Consider the following 18,915-nt stretch of genomic DNA (forward strand, 5'->3'; position numbering starts at 1 on the left):
TTCAATGTACATAACAGTGTACTCTTTAGGAGGGAGCCCTGACGGTATCTATGGCAACCAGATTGCTAGGCAACAGCCGATTCTCCCTTCCTTTCCTGCGCCGTGCAGCAGCGGTAACAATCAACCAATCAAAAGCTGAGGAGGAATGCCGATGTACGTGAAAAGTTCAAAAGATGTCCAAAGAGCACTGCTCTCTTTTTCCACATGTGCTGCCTTAACATGGACAAATATTATACATATGTATTGATCTGTCTTTGCATTGGCAGACAAGAAATTAATAGGAAAATGTGTTATTATACAGAATCGGCCTTAAAATATTGTAGTAATTGAAAAAACATTGCAAAGGTTTTCCTCTGAATGTGAATCACAAAGCCAGTTTTTCTGTGCACATGCACATACAGATAAATAATAGGCAATTTAGGCAGCACATGTGCTCATTAACATGCAGTTACACGTCTGCACACACCACTGGAGCACACTGGAAGGAAGTTTAAAAGATGACTCATTAAATATGGGCCTTTTAGGCAATTTGGCAAGCGCTGGCATTCTTCATACTTCAAAACTGATCTCTGACATTACATTTAAGAGCAAGAATGAAGGAAAAATCAGCAGAAATCTACCAGAATTTGAGAGCATTTCAAGAGAGAGGGGGGCGACTTAAATTAAACGCGAACTGAATGACAATGCAGTCCCCAACTTTTTCCTCAGGAATCGCAGTCAGCATTGGCAGGTTCGGAAAGTTTTGGTGGCAAACAGTATTAGATGCAGAGACTTAACATCTTATAAGACCCAGTGAACTGACGAAGACTAATCCCAGTAGAGAGACACATCTGTATCTGCCCAGTGATACTGCTCTAAATGGCAATGTAGCAGCCTGAGCAATAAACGCAGGAGCTGGAATCTTACCACACTTCAAATCCTCATTGATTTTTAATTTGACTTTATTAATCGAACTTGGGGAAATTCAATTTTTACACTCTATTGTTACCAATCATTACACACATAGGCCCAAAATACACACGCACTCACACAGGACCTATAGACATGCATTAGTGGAGAGAGGGAGACTGGGCTTGCATATAGTCGGCACTCCAGGCAGTTAGGACTTTGGTGCCTTGCTCAAGCTACTTCCAGCTACCAGTCCACCCTCCAGGAACATGGTCTGGACTGCTGCTGGACTTGTCCCTACTGAGCTGCTGCTGCCCGTCTCTTGCGTTATGCAGAAGAGAAAGACAGATAGGTCTAGAGAGAGAGAAAAAAACGGCGGCTGTGGTGCACACATGGAGTGACAATAGACACAGAATGGGGAGTGGCCATTTTAGGTTCTCAGTGTTGTTTTATATTGATGTTGGTTGATCAAAATTCGTCCTTCACTCCTCTGTCTGCAGACAGCGGGAGGGGGACAGGGAGGCCATTTTGAGACACAAGGCAAAAAACTGGAGAGGGGGAAAAAAAAGCCACAACAGCCAACAATGGTGAGTAGGAACAGAGGGACGCTGACCTTCAAAGGGCTCAATTACATGTCACATACACACACACACACACACACACACACACACACAAGTACACACTCAAAGTTGGACATGATTGCACATAGAGCGCATTCACATGGCTCGGTGGCACACAGAAGCACAAACAGACACACATGCACGCACACACACACCAAAAGAAATGAACATGCATGTGTGTATGCTGCGCGCATTTTTAAACACACACACGCAGGCACACATACTCAGAGCGTCCCTGCTGCTCCACACCGTAGGACCGTCTGTCCGTCCAGATAAAGTGGCCTCTGAATCTCAGCTCTGATTTGAGAGGGGGGATTTAATGACATCTATACCTCCCCACCCCCCCACCCCTCACCCCCCCACCCCTTCCCCTCAGCATCTCTGTCTTTTTCTTATTTCTTTCATTCACTCACAGTTGTTGTTCCTCTCAGTTTGTGTCCTTCTTGCAATCTATTTATCTTATCCCTGCTATTTCACTATTCCGCTCTATTTTGCTGTCTATTTCTCATTTACCTCCTTCTCTCTCTGTCTCTCTCTCTCTCTCTCTCTCTCTCTCTCTCTCCATACCCACAAAAACCAATTTTCAGGTGGACACTGCAGGGCCAACCTCTAAAGTAAACATCCCCCTTATTCATCTACTTCTCCTCAGCCTCCTCCTCCTCCTCTTCTTCTCCTTCTTCCCCCACCCCACCACCATCATCATCAATGCCAAAAGATCCCCCTCCCCACCCCATATCTAACTCTCCCTTCCTCCCTCCTTCCCTCTCTACCTCCAGCCTTCTGTTTGGAGGAAAAGAAGTAGAGGAAGAGTGTAAAAAAAACACATAGTGTGTGGCGCAGTCATGAATTTTAATGCCGCTGCTCATTTTGAGTAAATAGTATATCAGCTGGGATCCAGATATATGGAGAGGTTTAGTAGTGGTGGTTGATTCTGGTGATGATCGGGGGAAGCGTAGACACAAAACAAAGAAATAAATTAAAAGGAAACCCAAAGCTGGGTGATGGATGAAGCAAAACAAGAGTGAAGAGAATGGAAAATGAGAGGCAGAGAGGGATGGGAGAGGAGGGTTAAGTGAGGATGCAGAGCAAAAGGAGAAGAGGAAAGTGGTGAAAGATGGACGAAGAGAAAGAGAGAGAAGGAAAATCTCATCTCCTGGTGGAATAATCTCTCATTTATCACACTGATGGAAAAACAGAGAGAGAGAATGGAGCTGGATAAGGTTCAGAAAAGACAGTTTCATAGTTTTTTTGATAAGTTTCAGCTCACACTTGTGTAGTGGATGCGGCATACATGCCATAGCGTCTAGACAGCTTTTTGTATAGCATGAATTATGCATGCAGGGCTGCTCTCATTTGCGGGAGCCATATTAAAATTATTACATATGTGGCAATATACCGAGGGGTAGAGGGTGGAGGGTCTCCTCCATGACGCTTAGCAAATTGGGGAAGGCTATAATGGCTCAAACACACATTTGTGAATGCACACTCACACATATGAACACACTCACAGAGCTTTGCAAATGCATGTGCACTTGTGCATGTGGACACACATATACACACCAACCCAAAAGGCTAAGCTTCCTTTTCCATTTCAGCAGAGAAGATTGCATTTTCTGAGACTGTGTGGGTGTCTGTGTGTGTGTGTGTTTGTACGTGTGTGTGTGTGTGTGTGTGTGTGTGTGTGTGTGTGTGTGTGTGTGATTACTGACTGTTTGGGAGGGAGTGATGGGGGATATTAAACGATTCAAATGCTGTCTCTCTTGCTCTCCTCCACTGGAGAGACCTAAGACTGCAGCATGGGTACACACACAAATACACACACGCACACACACACACACAGGGCCAGTCTGTTCTGTCAGACAGGCCAATTTAAAAACACACACTGCCAATTAACTGAGAGGCAGCATAGTTTCAGTGTGGACATTGTTGTAGCGCAGCATCCACAGATAATGTGGACATGTGTGTTTTTGTGTTTAGTTGCATTCTATTCTGAGCAAATTGCTTGTTTTAAGAAAAGACCGCGGATGAATCGTCCACACTCCCTTTTCAAATGTCCACTGCTATTTCTATTGTTTTTTTGTTTTGTCTTGTGTGAACAACTGTAGCCATTTTACTGACGATAAGTGGCCAAAACACAATCCCCTGCAGGATAAATGCATACTATTGTCCTTAAAAGAAGTGTTCAAAAACAAACAAAAAACACACAGAAGCCAGCAGCAAATGAAAAAAACACACTGAAAGAAAAAGAAGCCAAGATGGTGAGCGTTGGTGCGGACGGTGCAGGTGACAGGAGTCTGATTCATGACCTGTTCATACAGACCTTAATATTTGCTTTAATTATTGTTCACTAGCATTCGTTGCTCTCTTATGGCAACCACGATACACTTAGCAGAACCACTGTAGCTTTGCACTATGGCGACAACCCACAGTGCTGTTACTGCATACATATTGTTCACTATAATTCAATGCTTTTTTTACTGCACAAGTGATCTTTGGACAATCACACTCCACTGCTTAAATGCCTGTACAAACCTGGATCCCTCTAGGTTTTGCACCAGGCCCCTTTACAGCTTCAGGAAGTCTGCCAAAACGCAATAACTCTCGTACTTACTTTCTGCAGTTCATCTTATTAAATTTAAGCCAAAAGTTCCACAGGGAATGAGGTGGTATGAGGTGAAATCCACACCGACATTCAGTGTGAGTGAATGTCCCTCAGCCAGATGTACACAAGACATATTTCATGATGGGCATCATAACTTGTCAAACATAGGTGTAAGTAATAACATTTATAGTGGTCATATTCCCTTAAATCTTTCCATGTCGTGCCAAGACATGGTTGATATACGCCAGCTTATTGGAGCACCCAAATGAAGTGGAAGGCAGGAAAACGTCAAAATGTTCAACAACTATAATGCAATGCATGTTTTTCTACAGATTGTACACACTTCTCATCACCAGAAATGTTGATATTGGTTGATTCTGCAACACCCTGGATTATGTTCAATGACAGTGGGGTCCAATACAAATGCAATGCAATGCATGTTTTTCAAATTCTTGCTTTTGTACAATAGCTGCACATGGCGACAACAGTATGTTTCAAGTCAGGGAATGATTGTACTTAAAGTAAACAAATTGTGGTAAAAGTCTTGTTAGGGTTAAACACCATAACAAAAGAAAGGTTATGGTTAGGGAAGGATCGTGGTCACAGTTCGTAAAAAGGCAAACAAAAATTGCAGGTCTGTCTCCTGCAGGTCAAACATGCATCTTTCCAACCTCCACATTCTTACTTTCTGTCTTGCTTCATACAGGACTTACTACACCCTGCACTGGCACTGAACGTTGACACTGGACATAAATCGTGAGGTGCAGCATTGTCGAATAGGAATGAGATTCCTGGAACTCTGAGCTGGGGCCTTCGGGTATGGGATAAACTAATGCCTATGCTCCCTACAACAATGCTTATGGTCCAGTGGAGCTTTGAGCTAAGGGCTAATGTCAGCATACTAACATGCTCATTATGATAATATTAATAGTAAGGTATAATATCCACCATGTTCACCATCTTAATTTAGCATGTTACTATGCCTTTGCTAATTACCACTAAGTACAGTTGAGACTAATGCCATTAATTCTGTAGGTATTTGGTGATAAACCAAAGTATTGACAAACTGCAATTTTGACCTGATGACAGCATCAAGTCAAGGGATCACCAGCATGATTATAATTCAGCCTATAATTATTAAGATATTTTAGTCTGGACAGACCAACCAACCAACATTGCCATTCATAGAGCCATGCCACTAGCATGGCTAAACATACTTGACATTTGACTGTATTAATTTATGATATGCCACTTCATGACAGAAACACCTGTGTCCCTTCCATTCTGCACCTACACACATACCTAGACTGTCTGGCAAGAAGTGCTGGAGGCATTGGAAAACAGCACCATGCGTCTTCATGACTAACTCATGATATTCTGGACCAGCACATTTATGGATACTCATTAAGACGCTGATAGCTGCAGCCATACTGTGAGCTGTAAATTGGAAGGCACGGTATTTCCTCAGAAATTTCCCAGAGTGTGTGACTGGTGGTTGTTCATTGACAGCTATTTAGAGCTGACGAGTGTTGATTGAAGAGCTGGGGTATCTTTGCAGGAGCTCTTGAAACTGTCTGAAGTGTTGCATTAACTAAAATAGGTGATGACAGATTTATTAATAAGTTCATTTTAGTTTTATTCTCTTCTATTCTAATTTAAAAATCTGTATACATGCTCTATGTGAGCGTGAAGGGTCTATGAATTATGTTTGATTTTACAACCCTGTGCTGTAGAAGGACATGAAATGAACCTTGATGCCTTAAAACACTGGAATGATGTTCAGTGCTGATCATCAGCGGCATTTTCAGTCAGAATTTTATCATTATCCTGTCTTTTTTCTGAATATTATTATCATACAAATATCTATACGATCCCCTGTGCTTGTTGGCAGCTGATTGTACATTCTACCTGACTGTGTGACCTTTAATACTAGAGGTCTGACAGTGACTTTAGCCCTGGGCTAGAGCAGCCCAGACAATGAAAGGTTAAATGCTACAGTGCAGAAAAAGGTAAAATTACCCTTGGGCTAAGATAGCCTTTGGCCAACCATTTGAATATTGAAGTTTCATGTGCAACCTTCAATAGCCTTAGAGTCACACATTCTGCCATCAACAGGGAACAACAAGCAAAAATGTAGCAACTATCTGAGTGAAACAACTTTTAATGGAAGGGACAGACTTATGGTGCAGGTCTACTCCAATGCATGTTTAAACCCCTTGTGTCTTCATGCATATTAGGGTGCAGTCACAGGTTAATCCTCGTTTTCTCTGTCTCTACACAAGCTCCATCCACAACTGTAGCTGCATAAGTTAGAACTATAGCAGAATTACACAGAACTGCATTAGGCCCTTACCTAACAAAGTTTTTTTTCAGACTTTTGGTTCACTAACATCGGCCCTTGTTTAACCCAGGCCAAGAAGCCAAGTCGGATGATTTATGTTGGCCCACTTTGATCGACCACAATCGCAGTTTTAACCTGCGTCAGAGCATCAGTCTGAAAAGGGAATCAGTGAGAGCTGGAAAAATCAGCTAAACCCAGCACTCCAGTGGGAGAAATCTAATCTGTCATCCACACAAGTGCACATTTTGGATTTGGCTCAGTCAGCACTGTAACTATCTATAATGCTGCAGGAGCAACTCCAGCACGATCAGTAGTTGTCGATAATATTGTGATTTTTGAGGTTTATTGGGATGACCCTGAATCTGCAAAGTCTAAACTAAACTAAACTAAACTGCTCTGTACCTGAGCCTGTCTGAGCAACCAAAACACTCGACGTGACATAAACAATGAATGATGATGGACTGCTGGACGGCTATAAGTCAGACAGTAGACTCACGCTTGTGGTTGTTCTTGCGCTGGAAGGGTAGTGTGTGTCGCTCAGAGTCTTCTTCCCCCTCTTCATCTGCCAGGTGTGTATGAGTATAATGGTAACTCAGCCCTGGTCGGTTCTTATAGCGCTTTCCACAGACTGTAACACACACACACACACACACACACACAGAGTGTAGACAATTAGTTTTCTGCATGTGTGAGTCAAGAATAAAGGAGAAACTTAGGAAAAGGAGGAAAAACAAGAATAAAGAAATAAAATTGCAGTGCTCACTGTCACAGACGTAAGGCTTGTCTCTGTCTTCGATGGCAGGCGGCTCCTGTCTCTTCCTCATGCCCCCGACACCGTAGGCCTGCAAAGGCCACACACACACACACACACACACACACATGCGCGCACACACAAAAAAGTTTGAACTTCAATACAAGTTCTCTATGCAAACATATACACAATAAAAAGAATGTAACAGCACTCCTAACTCGTACACGCACGCACACTTTCACACACACACACACACACACACACACCACACACACACACACACACACACACACACACACACACACACACACACACACCCGTTTGCATTCTAATCATCTGCTCTCAGTGTAAAGCTCCACTTCCAGCAGGAGGGGGCTGATGACACCTAGCAGGGGAGCAACAGCTCCAATTAGCAACCCTGGTGTCTGTGTGTGAGTGTATGTGTGTGTGATGACTTTCAGAATACATTGTTAGCACTTGATTATCTTCCCATAGGATGCCCCAAAAGAGTGGAGGGAAAAAAAACCTGTCTGACCTAATCAAAGTTGTAAAAAAAGAAAAAAAAAGAAAAAAGGAATAAAGGTTGTCTCAGCATGATTTAAATCTCTGGATCTGTTTGTATCTATTCTCTGTTAATAGCTGTTGTTTTGTCAGACTCACGAGAGAAGAGAGAAAGCACAAAATAATTCCAGACCTAGACGTCAAAATCTCTTTAGGAAACACTGTACAGTAAGTCATAACTTCAGACCATGAATTAGAAAAAAGTGACATTTCTGTCGATGCAATTAGTACAATTTGTCCACTGTAATATTCATATGACTGCAGCGACATGTGACTTGTACAATACGCAGTTTTTGTTGTGCAAATGTAGCAGATTCCCTCTAAGTCTTGTACTGCAGAATTACTTCTGGCTATTCTCATTTTACAGTGTAATTTAAAACAGAACTCGCATGCTCTGTGTCTGACAGGCAGTGCTTCATCACATCACAGTCTGATTCTGAGCCTGATCTTGGCCATTTTGGCAGACTTTGCCCTCCCTAGCTTCACTCTTCTACAGTGACAGCCAAACTATTTCTTGACTTTCTTGACTTGTTAGTTTAATGTAAAATGGCCAGGGGGGAAAAAAGAGATGAGTTGTGAAATGTCATTTATGTCTTACCCGTGCTTTGGTACGGTTCTTGCGCTTTGGGACGTCTTCCTCCATCTCGTCCACCTCCAGCTCATGAGGGAAATCCCCAACCAGCAGCTTCTATAGATGAGACATAGAGAGAGAGAGACAGATGGACTGTCAGAGAGAGATTAGCTGGTTTACTACTTTTCTTTTTTTTTTTAACCTTTCCTTTCCTTTTCTCCTCTTTTCCTTCTCTTGCCCTTAACCATCTCAGTCTCTCCTTGCTGTCGTCTTGTTCTGTATAGATCAGTGGGTGGTCAAGTGTTTGCTTGATCCCAGTGCAGGAAACAGCCTTCAGAGGAAAACCACTGACACTAAATTCTATATCGCCATAGGCGTCACTATTTTCTATTAAGAAACAATTTGATTTATGACCTCAATTGAAGAAGTAAACCTTGTAATTTAGTAGTGCACTTCTCCAAGTTAAGGGACTCTCAAGAGGTACATCTAAAAAAGAAAAGAATCAAGCAGCAGTTTTAGTTCCTAAAATGGTTCAAGTTCCAAAAACACTGATTCCTACATTTCCCATAATGCAACTTGGTGGTCTATTTCATGGAACAGCTGTTTTTATTAGTTGTGACAAATAAACTGAACTTCATTCATAAAATCAGTGGACCACCACTTAAAGACAAGGGGCTTTTAGCGTTTCTCGTCCTTGGTGTTGGAAAACATCAGCTTTATGTTAAAAAAAACATTAACATGATTGTGGTTATTGCAAAAAGAACATACATAACACTTTGAGCCATAAAAAGTCTGAAAGTGATAGCAGTAAGGGAAAAATTAAGTGTGCTCATGGAGCTATGATGGGCTAGAGTGTTGAAGTAATGCCTGCCTGGTTGAGCCTTGAGCTGAGCTGGAGACAGGGGAAGTCCTGCATTAGAGGCCCTAAACACTACTCCAGCTCTCAAAGGGCCACTGTGAGGGCCATTCACTCAACTGCTGATTGATTAGCTGTCCATCTGAATTCAAGAGCAACTGCCTCCAGCTGGTGAAATACTCCAGATAGATGGGCTTTAAGTTTTTGCTCAGAAGTTACTGCGCGCAACGTGCTGTATGGAGGATGACAAAGAGCAAAGGGGTGGATTGACTTCCCTCAAATGTCCTTCAAATAGTTATTCACAAGGTTGGTCCGTAAAACGCGTGAGTGGAATCCCTGTAAAACACCAAGACTGGCTGCAGCACAATCACACACAATCACAAGCACGCACACACTCGGTGCCAGGAGGGAGTTGTCAGAGCCGCGGGAGCCTGTGTCACCGCCAAAACACACACTCCGAGAGAGACAAAGGCAGAGACAGACAAAGAAACACAAACACACAGGGTAATACAGACAGATAAAAAGAGAGAGACAGCCTGACATAGGGAGAAAACAACAAGAACAAGACACAGAGAACAGCAAAGTACAGAAAAGAGAGAGAGAAAATGAGAGAGGGAAGAAAGAGAAACTCCAGTCTCACCTGACACTCGCTCATTGGCTCTTCTTCCTTGGTTTCTACCTTCTTGTCCAGGGTTTCCCCGGCGAGCAGCGACTCCAACACAGGGCCGTCTGGGATGCCCCCCTCCTTCTTTAGAGAAGCTTCGTAGTCTGGAGAACGAGACAATTGCAATCAGAAAACAGCAGAGATCTCACAGTCATGCTGACATGCTCAGTGGAGCTGACAGTGGCCCGAGGAAACAAAATGTGGCTGGTTCATGGCGGCAAGTATTTCATCTTCTGCACTGTACAGACGCTGAAGTGATCATCTGAAATTTAACCCAAATATCACATCATGGTGTATTGCTTGTGGTTTCCGCATTTTCTTTACAGTTATTTTCTCTTCATTTAACCCACGTGCTGCAGAATATCAGTGAATGAGCAAAATTTGCAATTTATTGTGACTTTAACTAAGAACTCCCTCAGTTATAATACATGCACAAAGCTCAGTGATGACACAGAGCTGTGAAAAGAGCCACGATCTATTAAATGTTTAAGTTATTTAACAGTTAATGGCACTTTTTGATTTTTCAAACCTTAAGGCTACATAAGGGGAATTAAAGGGGCAAAAGGGATTCAAAGTTAATGACTAGCATCAATTTACAATTAGCAATATGCACCCTGTGGACACACAGATTTTGCAATATTGTCACTGGTTAAAGTTATTAAAAATGCTCTTTAATTACCGATCTTGAACTCGATCGGTACAAGCCGTGGATCCTCCAGGATGTTTAGCCGTCTCTTCTTGCGCCAGCAGCGAGCGGGATATGTGTACAACTGACCTGGAGCATGACCTGAAACACAGAGGAATATACAGCTCAGTTATAGCATACATTAATAGTGCGTTAAAGTAGACTCAGAGCCTTCAGCCCCACCACTGACTGCGCGAGGCTAGGCACAGCAGTGATTTGAGCTTAACGCTAACACTGCTTAATTTATTGCTAAGTTAGAATATTAACATTTGTCAGTTAGCACTAAATACAAAGTGCAGCTGAGGATGATGGGAATGACATTAGTTTTTCAGATATTTGATCACCAAGTCATATTATTACAAATCACCCTGAGGGGGACATGATTATCTTAACTAAATTTGCAATCCGTCTACTTGCTGTTGAGACATCTCACTTTGAACTGCAAGTGGCACTATAGGAAAAGCCCAAATTCTTCCTCTGGGGACCATGAACATCTGTACAAAAGTGATAGTGGCTGAACTACTTCAGTCTAGACTGTAGGTTGGCTTATAGCTGTGGTGTAAAGGGCTGTATACTATGCTAAAGATGTGTCATTATTAATACAGTTTTTAAATATTAACTACTTTTTGTTGGCTTTGAAAACTTTTTATTTTACCATAGTTGTTGCTGATGAATAATCAGCCATTAAAAAGACACTGAAGTTAACCAAATAGAAAAAAAACCTTGAATCTTAAACACACAAAATGCTAATTAATTCAACTTTGAGTTTAATCCAATACTATTCTATGCAAATCAAATTAGAACTAAAACCTAACTAACAAACAAAAGAGTTGTACAGGCAGACACAAGGCAAAGCCTACAAACTTAAATTGTTAACACACACACACACACACACACACACACACACACACTCACACACACACACACGGACCCACACACACACACACACATTAGTGCATTCTCTCTGGGATAGTTGGTGCCAGCGGCGTATCATTGCCTACAGGGGTGTCTGATTCCCTGCCAAAGTACACTGATGTTACAGAGAAAGAGAAAGCAATGAGGAAACACCCTTTGGGGAAAGCAAAAAAAAAAAAAAAAAAGTTGAGGTGTGAAAGGTAGGAGGCCTGGAAAAGAGGAGGAAATGAGGGAGAGGAGAGAGGAAGGAAAGAGAGACAGAAACAAGCAGAGCACAGGAAGGAAGGAAGCCGCGGGACAAATGACTGGAGAGAATAATTTGCAGCATAACACCTGGCAAACACAACGCACACACCAACAAAGAAGAGTGCTCTGGAGTGCTCCTCAAGCTTCAGCCAGCTACTTTATTGCGCCCAGGTATCAAACACACAGAGACACACACCTGGTCCACGATGGTTCTTCTCCATCCAGATGTAGCAGTTGCTCTGGGCCACACCAGTCTGGGAGTCCAGGAAGGGGAGCCGCATGGAGCGCTCGGCACACAGACGGGCATTGTAGCTGCGACAGTGTTCAATGGCCTCCTTATAGAACTCCTCACCAAGACTGAGGGGGGAAAGAGGAGAGGAGGAGGGAGGATAATAGAAAGAGGGAGGGCGTGTGGGGGTCAATGGTAGGACAAGGAGGGGAATACGGCCCAACATTAGCAGGGCAAGAGGATGCCAGAAGCTCAGCATGCATGTGTGCGTGTATGTGTGTGTGTGTCTGAGTCAAAAGAGGAAGGGTTTCAAGTGGACTGTCATGGACAGGTGGAGGGCAACATTTTGTGTGTGTGTGTGTGTGTGTGTGTGTGTGTGTGTGTGTGTGTGTGTGTGTGTGTGTGTCTGCAAGCTTCAATCATTGCACATTTCTGAGGGTATGTGCATGTGTGTAAGTCAAAAGGGGCAATGAGTGGACAGTCATGGCCGGTTATGGGCGGAGTGTGTGCTTGTGTAGGTAGAGATGCACAGTCCTATCAACCCGGGTTACAGCAGCTGAGCTGGCAACTACATACTGTTCAAACCACACACACTCTCACACATGCAGTACAGTAACACGTTCTTCACTGTGAGCAACAATCTATGCACTGCATCTTCTCACCTGTACAAGTGTGAGTTTGATTACCATTCAGTGTAATATTCTCTTTGTTCCTCCCTCCCTCCCTCCCATCGCTCATCCTCCCTCTTACCTGTTCTTGATGACTGCACCTCCAGATTGCCTGTAGGGAGAAGAACAAGAAGAAAAAACCAATAGATGTGTAGTGAGTCACTCCTCCACTCCACCCTACTTTCTCTCTCCCGCTCCACTTCTCAATTTTTTCCATCTTTCCGTCACTCTCTCATTCGTTTCTTCTCTTTTCTGTTTTTTTTTGTTGCATGTTTAACTTTCACACTCTGCTACACTTTATTTTTTGTGATTTTCATCTTTCTTTGCACTTGTCTCTCTTCTCTTTGTCTCTCTCCTGTTAATCACTCCTCTCTAGTGTCTTCCTGCTGAGTACAGACATCAAGGTCACTCTGCTATACAGACGGTAGATACAGGACACACAAAACTAGAGCTACGCAGAAACACACACACACACACACACACACACACACACACACACACACACACACACACACACACAGAGAGAGAGAGAGAGAGAGAGAGAGAGAGAGAGAGATCTACAGTGCTGGGTCAACAGGAACCTCACAAAAACAGTGCAGTGCAGCAGAACTAGAAACTCATTCTTCTTCTGTATGAAAACATGGTGCCTACATTACCCTGAGATGTAGCCACAGACTTCTCTCAGCTCCCTCTTGAGCCACATAAGGCTTCATGGAGCTTTGTTCACATATGCAGTAGTAGTCCACAACACCAAATCAGGAGTTTTCCTTTGAAAAGGCCACAACTATGCCCCAATGAAAGCCACAAGCCCAAACACATATAACAATGTCAATGTTCTGCTGGAGTTTTAATGCCTTAAAAACAGGCTATGTCTAAGAGAATCTGACAAACCACGGCAAAAAACAAAGTAAAAACTTTTTGTTTATGCATTATGTGCCACATTTGGTAAAGACTGGGTTGGGGTTAGGGTTAGGACACCTGTAAACTGATGAATTCTTCATGAGCCAATGAATCCTGGAGAGAAAAAAGGTGCTTTTAGGGGGAAAAAAATGCCCCAAAACACATTTTTTTTAATGAAAAAGGTCACATATTAGAGCTGTCTGCACCAAAATCTAATCAGTTCCCTCTTGGCCCAAGGCCTAAACTTCTGCCAAATTTAACTGAAATCTGTTAAACAGTTTTTGAGATGTCTGTTAATTAACAGACAAAAAGCCAACAAAGTTCGAGGGACCAAAAGCCTCCTTAGCTGAGATAATTACTGAAATCTGCTGCAGCAACACACTACAACACACTGTAAAGGTACAAACAGAACAGATAATCATCTTTGAGCCAAATAAAAGCAAACGGTGAAAAGATGTGACTTTCTGAAAAGACACTCAAACAAAAAAGATTATTTACAGTTTAATGTCGTCAAAATGGATTAAAGCTGATTTTCCAAATGAAGAAAGATGGGGTGTTGGGGGGATCGAGTGGTGGGGGGCTCGCCTTTGAAAATGTTGCGCAGAATCAACTGTCCTGATTGGAAATAAGGACAAATTCAACTCTAGATGCTGGATCTGACAGCTTGTGTGCGGCATCTTCAAAACCTTCCCAACCAGTTCCACAACCTCGCAGGCCATTGCTGGACATGTGACATTTAAAGGATGTGATCAGGGCGTCAATATGTGGGGCATGCTGTGCTCGTGTCTGTTAATGTGTCGTTGGGAATGAGCTGCTTGCCTTCTGCTGAAGAGAATGTGTTTCTGTGCAGCTCAGCTCCTGCTATCGGCTGTGCGTGTGACCATTAGAGGGTTTTATGGCCTCGTCTGAGGTGCGTCACCAGAAATTTTTCCTCACCTCATTTGACTTTGCTTCAGTGCTGTGCCAGTGATCCTCCTTGTAGTTTACAATAAACAAATGACGAATGGAGCACGATAGGGGATGTCCAAAAAAAAGCAGGTTTCATCCGCGCAACCAGTGAGGTACACTCACTCATTATGTGTCGCTGCGGATAAAAACACCTAAATGTTTGAATTTTAAATCAGTTTCAGACGCATGGCTAACGTAGAAAGGCAGCCATTCTCTCAGACACGAGTATGCCTACTGTTTGCATATAAATAGTCATGAAGAAGGAAGATAAACACTCACACACTCTGAGAGGTGCTCAAACACTCGCATACATTCAAAAAACACAGGTCCAGAAAGCCTTACGTGCTGCTTTTTTAAAATATTAAGAGGAACATGGTGAATAAAAGACTTAGACTTCAAGGCTGCACTAGTGACCAAACTGAAATATCAGAGAGAAAGAGACTGAATGGGAAAAAAGAAAACATTCAAAATGTAAAACAGCTCACCCCTGAGCTCCCCATCCACCTCCTCCCTCTGCACCCCTCTCACTTCAAACCCACTCCCTTCCATCCCTCCATCACCTTCATCCCTCTCTCCTCTGCTGCCTTTAGAGCTACTGGAATAAGTCGGTCCCCTCTCGATAATAAGTTGACAGCTGTAGAAAATGGCTTCTTTCAATTTGGGTGCTCCCAATCTCATTATACTGTGATAGGAGAGCCACATGACTGTTTGCCTGTTTGGAGGCTCGTACAGCAGAAGAGCTGAGGCACTCGACGTGGAGGCTGAGCGGGAGAGACGCAAAGGGAACGAGAAATCTGGGAGAAGAAACTTGAAGAAAGAGAGAATGGGGAATGAGGCGGGCAGAGGAAAGAAAAGGAGAAAGAAGAAAGTGACATCTACAGAGGAACAGGCAGAAACACAGAAATACAGGGAGGGCAGGGATGAGCAGAGAAATGGACACAAAGACTGAGAGGGTGGACAAAGAGAGAACCAAGTAGAGAACTGTGCAGAAACAGAGCAGGATGACCTGTGAAAAGACATGGCTCACGGATGACGCGTCATCTTTTAGCTGTCTACCGTTTAAAACAGGGCTGCAGACACACCATGAAACCCCTACTTCAGCTGCAAATAGCTACCAGAGGAAAATCAAACTCTCAACATCAATTTGTAAAATAATAATCTTCAGCTCTAGAATTAATTCAAAAATCACACTGAGGGGGTGGCGACAAAGGAAAGAGCGTGATCAGCAAACATTCCCTCAAATGCTATGTCTCATTGTGCTGGCCGGCTTGCTAAGTAGAATAGTGAAACCTGAATAGCAAATAAATAAACCTATTCTTAATTCAGGACTCTGTTACTGCCACACAGACCTGTGCAATAAAATAAAATCTGTGTGCGGCCTATATGAGCATTATCAGCTACTACTGAGTGCATCAGTAGCATACATCATGTCAAAATGTAAGAATAAAGCATTAGCTAAATGCATGTACATGGAGCAGCATGGCAGAGACTTAAAGGAATAGTTCAATGTTCAAAGATTGTCACCGCTCATGTTTGTACACAAAATATGAAGCTGCAGTTAGCTTAGCTTACCATACAGACTCAAAATGGAATGGCACAGCTAGCCTGGCTTTGTCTAAAGTAACAGAATAATCTGCCTACCAGCACCTCTAAAGATCACTAATTAACAGGTTATATCTTTGTTTCACACAAAAAACTCCAAACTGAGCCAGGCCTAACTGTTCCCCATTACTTTTAGTCTTTGTGCTAAGCTAAGTTAACAGTCTCCTGGTTGTAGCTTCATTTTTATTGAACAGATATCAGTGTGGTATGACCCTTATTATCCAACTCTTAGCAAGAAGAAGAATAGGGGTATTTCCCAAAAAACATTTCTTTAACATAGAAGAGGAACAAAGGATCAGCCACTATACTATACACGTTAACACAGAGGACTTTCCTCCATGTAGATAGGGAATCTCACGGCCTCACCACTCTGACCTGGGGCCACTGTGGTCCTTTCACCCAAACAACTTCTGAAAACACCACAGGGAGAAGCACAAAGAACCCAAACTGCCCATCACTGAACCACACAGCCAATGAGGAACAGCCAAAACCTTATTCTGCACCAACACCACACACACAAACTGTGGGCGTATACGCCTCATTCAGCATGGAAACTTATTCTACTTATTTTCAACATTTCTTGCTATTTCAGATTCATTCCTGCTATATTTTACACTAATGGATGCACACAGACAGAAATACTAGCAGCTTTAGGAATTAACTGGCATCGTGCCAGCTCTCCAGCAAACTGGAGCTGACTACCAAAAATGTCCAGGCAGACATGACAAAAATGACAATCAACCAGGCCTGCAAGGGCACAAAAACAGCACAAAGGAAACCTGTACACACACACACACACACACACACACACACACACACACACACACAGAAAGAGAGAGGTAGAGAGAGAGAGAGAGAGAAACATATGCAACCAAATAAATGCATATGAACTTTAACTATCAGACACATTAATATGCACACACGCACAGAAATAAAACAAAGAAGTACAAGCATATGCACAAAATATGGACAGTATTATGAACCTGTAAATCAAGATACAGAAGGGGAATGACAGTGCCTGGAGCATGTACTGTAGGTGTGTGTATGTGTGTGTTTGAGCTATCTGCCTCAGCCGGCACTACGCAAACAGCAGGGAGGGACAGGCCTCCATGAAAACAATGAAGAAAGTGGTAACACTGGGAGGACACACACACGCACGCACAAACACACTTGTGCTCCTGCCAGGCAGTAGACATACAGCCATCCTAAAAAGCACAGCCACCCCACCAGGCCCACCCTGGGTGAGCTATTGTCTGAATCTCTGGGTGATCCCTCAAGTCCCATCCAGCAGAAGCAGTCCACTTCAGCACATACTGAGTCTCAGTCCAGTGTTGTATCCACACTCCGCTAAAACACACACGCACGCACGCACGCACACATACACACACACACACACACACACACACACACACACACACACACACACACACACACACTGCCAGCAGCATTTTCTGGTTACGGTGCAATTAACCACACCAATTAGCTGGTTCCCCAACCAATTCAGAAACAGAGGGCTCCCCCTAGAGGTGAAATCACATCATTGGAAAAGCTGATGAGAAATATGAGGATATCATAAAAATTAGCCCACAATTACAAACAACGTCAACGGCAACAAAGGATTTCATTTCAATGGTGGTTTCCAACTGAGTGAAATGAGGTAATTAAACTGGAAGGAAATGAAGTAGTCCACATAAATGGCTTCATGAGGGCTCAGGGCAGATTGTATAGAAGTGATTTGCACTTTAGATTTGTTAGCAAATGCTGCCAAGACCATGGCTGTAAGCTCTTTGTGTATATGTGTGTGTGGGTTAGTTTTAAGCCTGTAAAAACACTTGTGCATACATGCTTAAGTCTGTACACCTGGTCCACACACCTGTCTCATCCACAATTGTCCATCTGTGCAGTTATTCACAGACACATACACATATATACATATATATATACACACACACTCATTGGAGTCTGGCCTGCAGAGCTGTGTGCGTGTGGACGTCTATTACATTGTGGGAATATAAATCTATTCACATGGTGGAGACACGTCTTCCTTATGGGGGCATAACATGAGTCCTTATATTGTAAATCATTAAATTTTAGGGTGAAGACTTGGGTGAAGGTTAGGTTTAGGTTATGGTTCTGGTAAGTCTCCAGGAAATGAATGTAAGTCTATGTAACATGTAAGTCTGTGTAATGCCACCAAAAGTAATGGCAGGACTACTGTGTGTGTGTGTATGTGTGTGTGAGTGTGTGTGCGTGTGTGTGTGAGTGTGTGTGCGTGTGCGTGTGTTTGTGCGCACATTGGAGAACTAATATCAGGCGGCCTAGTACTGTACTGTTCCTCCCCTCCCCCCAACCCAGCCCTTCCATGGCTGAACTCAACAGATTAAACTATGTAATATCACCCTTACCAATTCCCCCCCTCCTCCTCCTCCCTTCACCTCCCCCCATCCTCACCACCCTCAATTCAATTTCTTCTTTCTCTCTCTCTTTCTCTCTCTCTGTCTCTCAATCTCTCTCTCTCTCTCTCTCTCAGTGAAATGATTTGTCTTTTTTTCTCTCTTCTCCCAATTTGTGTGTGTGCATGTGCACGCGAATACATTTTCCTGTTCTTCTGAGGTTTGTTAAGGCTGCTTTATATATATGTGTGTGTGTGGGGGGGGGGGGGGGTGCATACACATATATAAATCTTAAGACACACACACAGGACTACAGGACTACACACACACTAATGTGAGTTAAGGAGAACAGGTACAGACATACCTTTGTGTTTGTATGTGCGCAGTGACAGAGTGCATGTCAGTCACAAAGACAAAGAGGCCACACACTCGGTTTGACAGTGATAGACAGACAGATGGACAGACAGGAGTGTGT

At 43.1% G+C, this 18,915-nt stretch overlaps 1 protein-coding gene across 1 annotated transcript in view; it reads right to left on the minus strand.

Moving 5' to 3' along the window:
* Positions 1–18,915, minus strand: part of dpf1 (double PHD fingers 1) — a 37,427-nt gene that overhangs the window by 13,398 nt on the left and 5,114 nt on the right. Inside the window, exons 2-8 of the mRNA XM_076734661.1 lie at positions 12,680–12,709; positions 11,897–12,057; positions 10,534–10,641; positions 9,831–9,958; positions 8,362–8,451; positions 7,215–7,293; positions 6,948–7,079 (exon numbers count right to left, since the gene is read on the minus strand). Coding sequence (XP_076590776.1) covers positions 6,948–7,079; positions 7,215–7,293; positions 8,362–8,451; positions 9,831–9,958; positions 10,534–10,641; positions 11,897–12,057; positions 12,680–12,709 — 728 coding nt within the window. The remainder of the gene's footprint in view (positions 1–6,947; positions 7,080–7,214; positions 7,294–8,361; positions 8,452–9,830; positions 9,959–10,533; positions 10,642–11,896; positions 12,058–12,679; positions 12,710–18,915) is intronic.

Source organism: Chaetodon auriga, chromosome 7, assembly GCF_051107435.1.
Source record: "Chaetodon auriga isolate fChaAug3 chromosome 7, fChaAug3.hap1, whole genome shotgun sequence".
NCBI lineage: Eukaryota > Metazoa > Chordata > Actinopteri > Chaetodontiformes > Chaetodontidae > Chaetodon > Chaetodon auriga.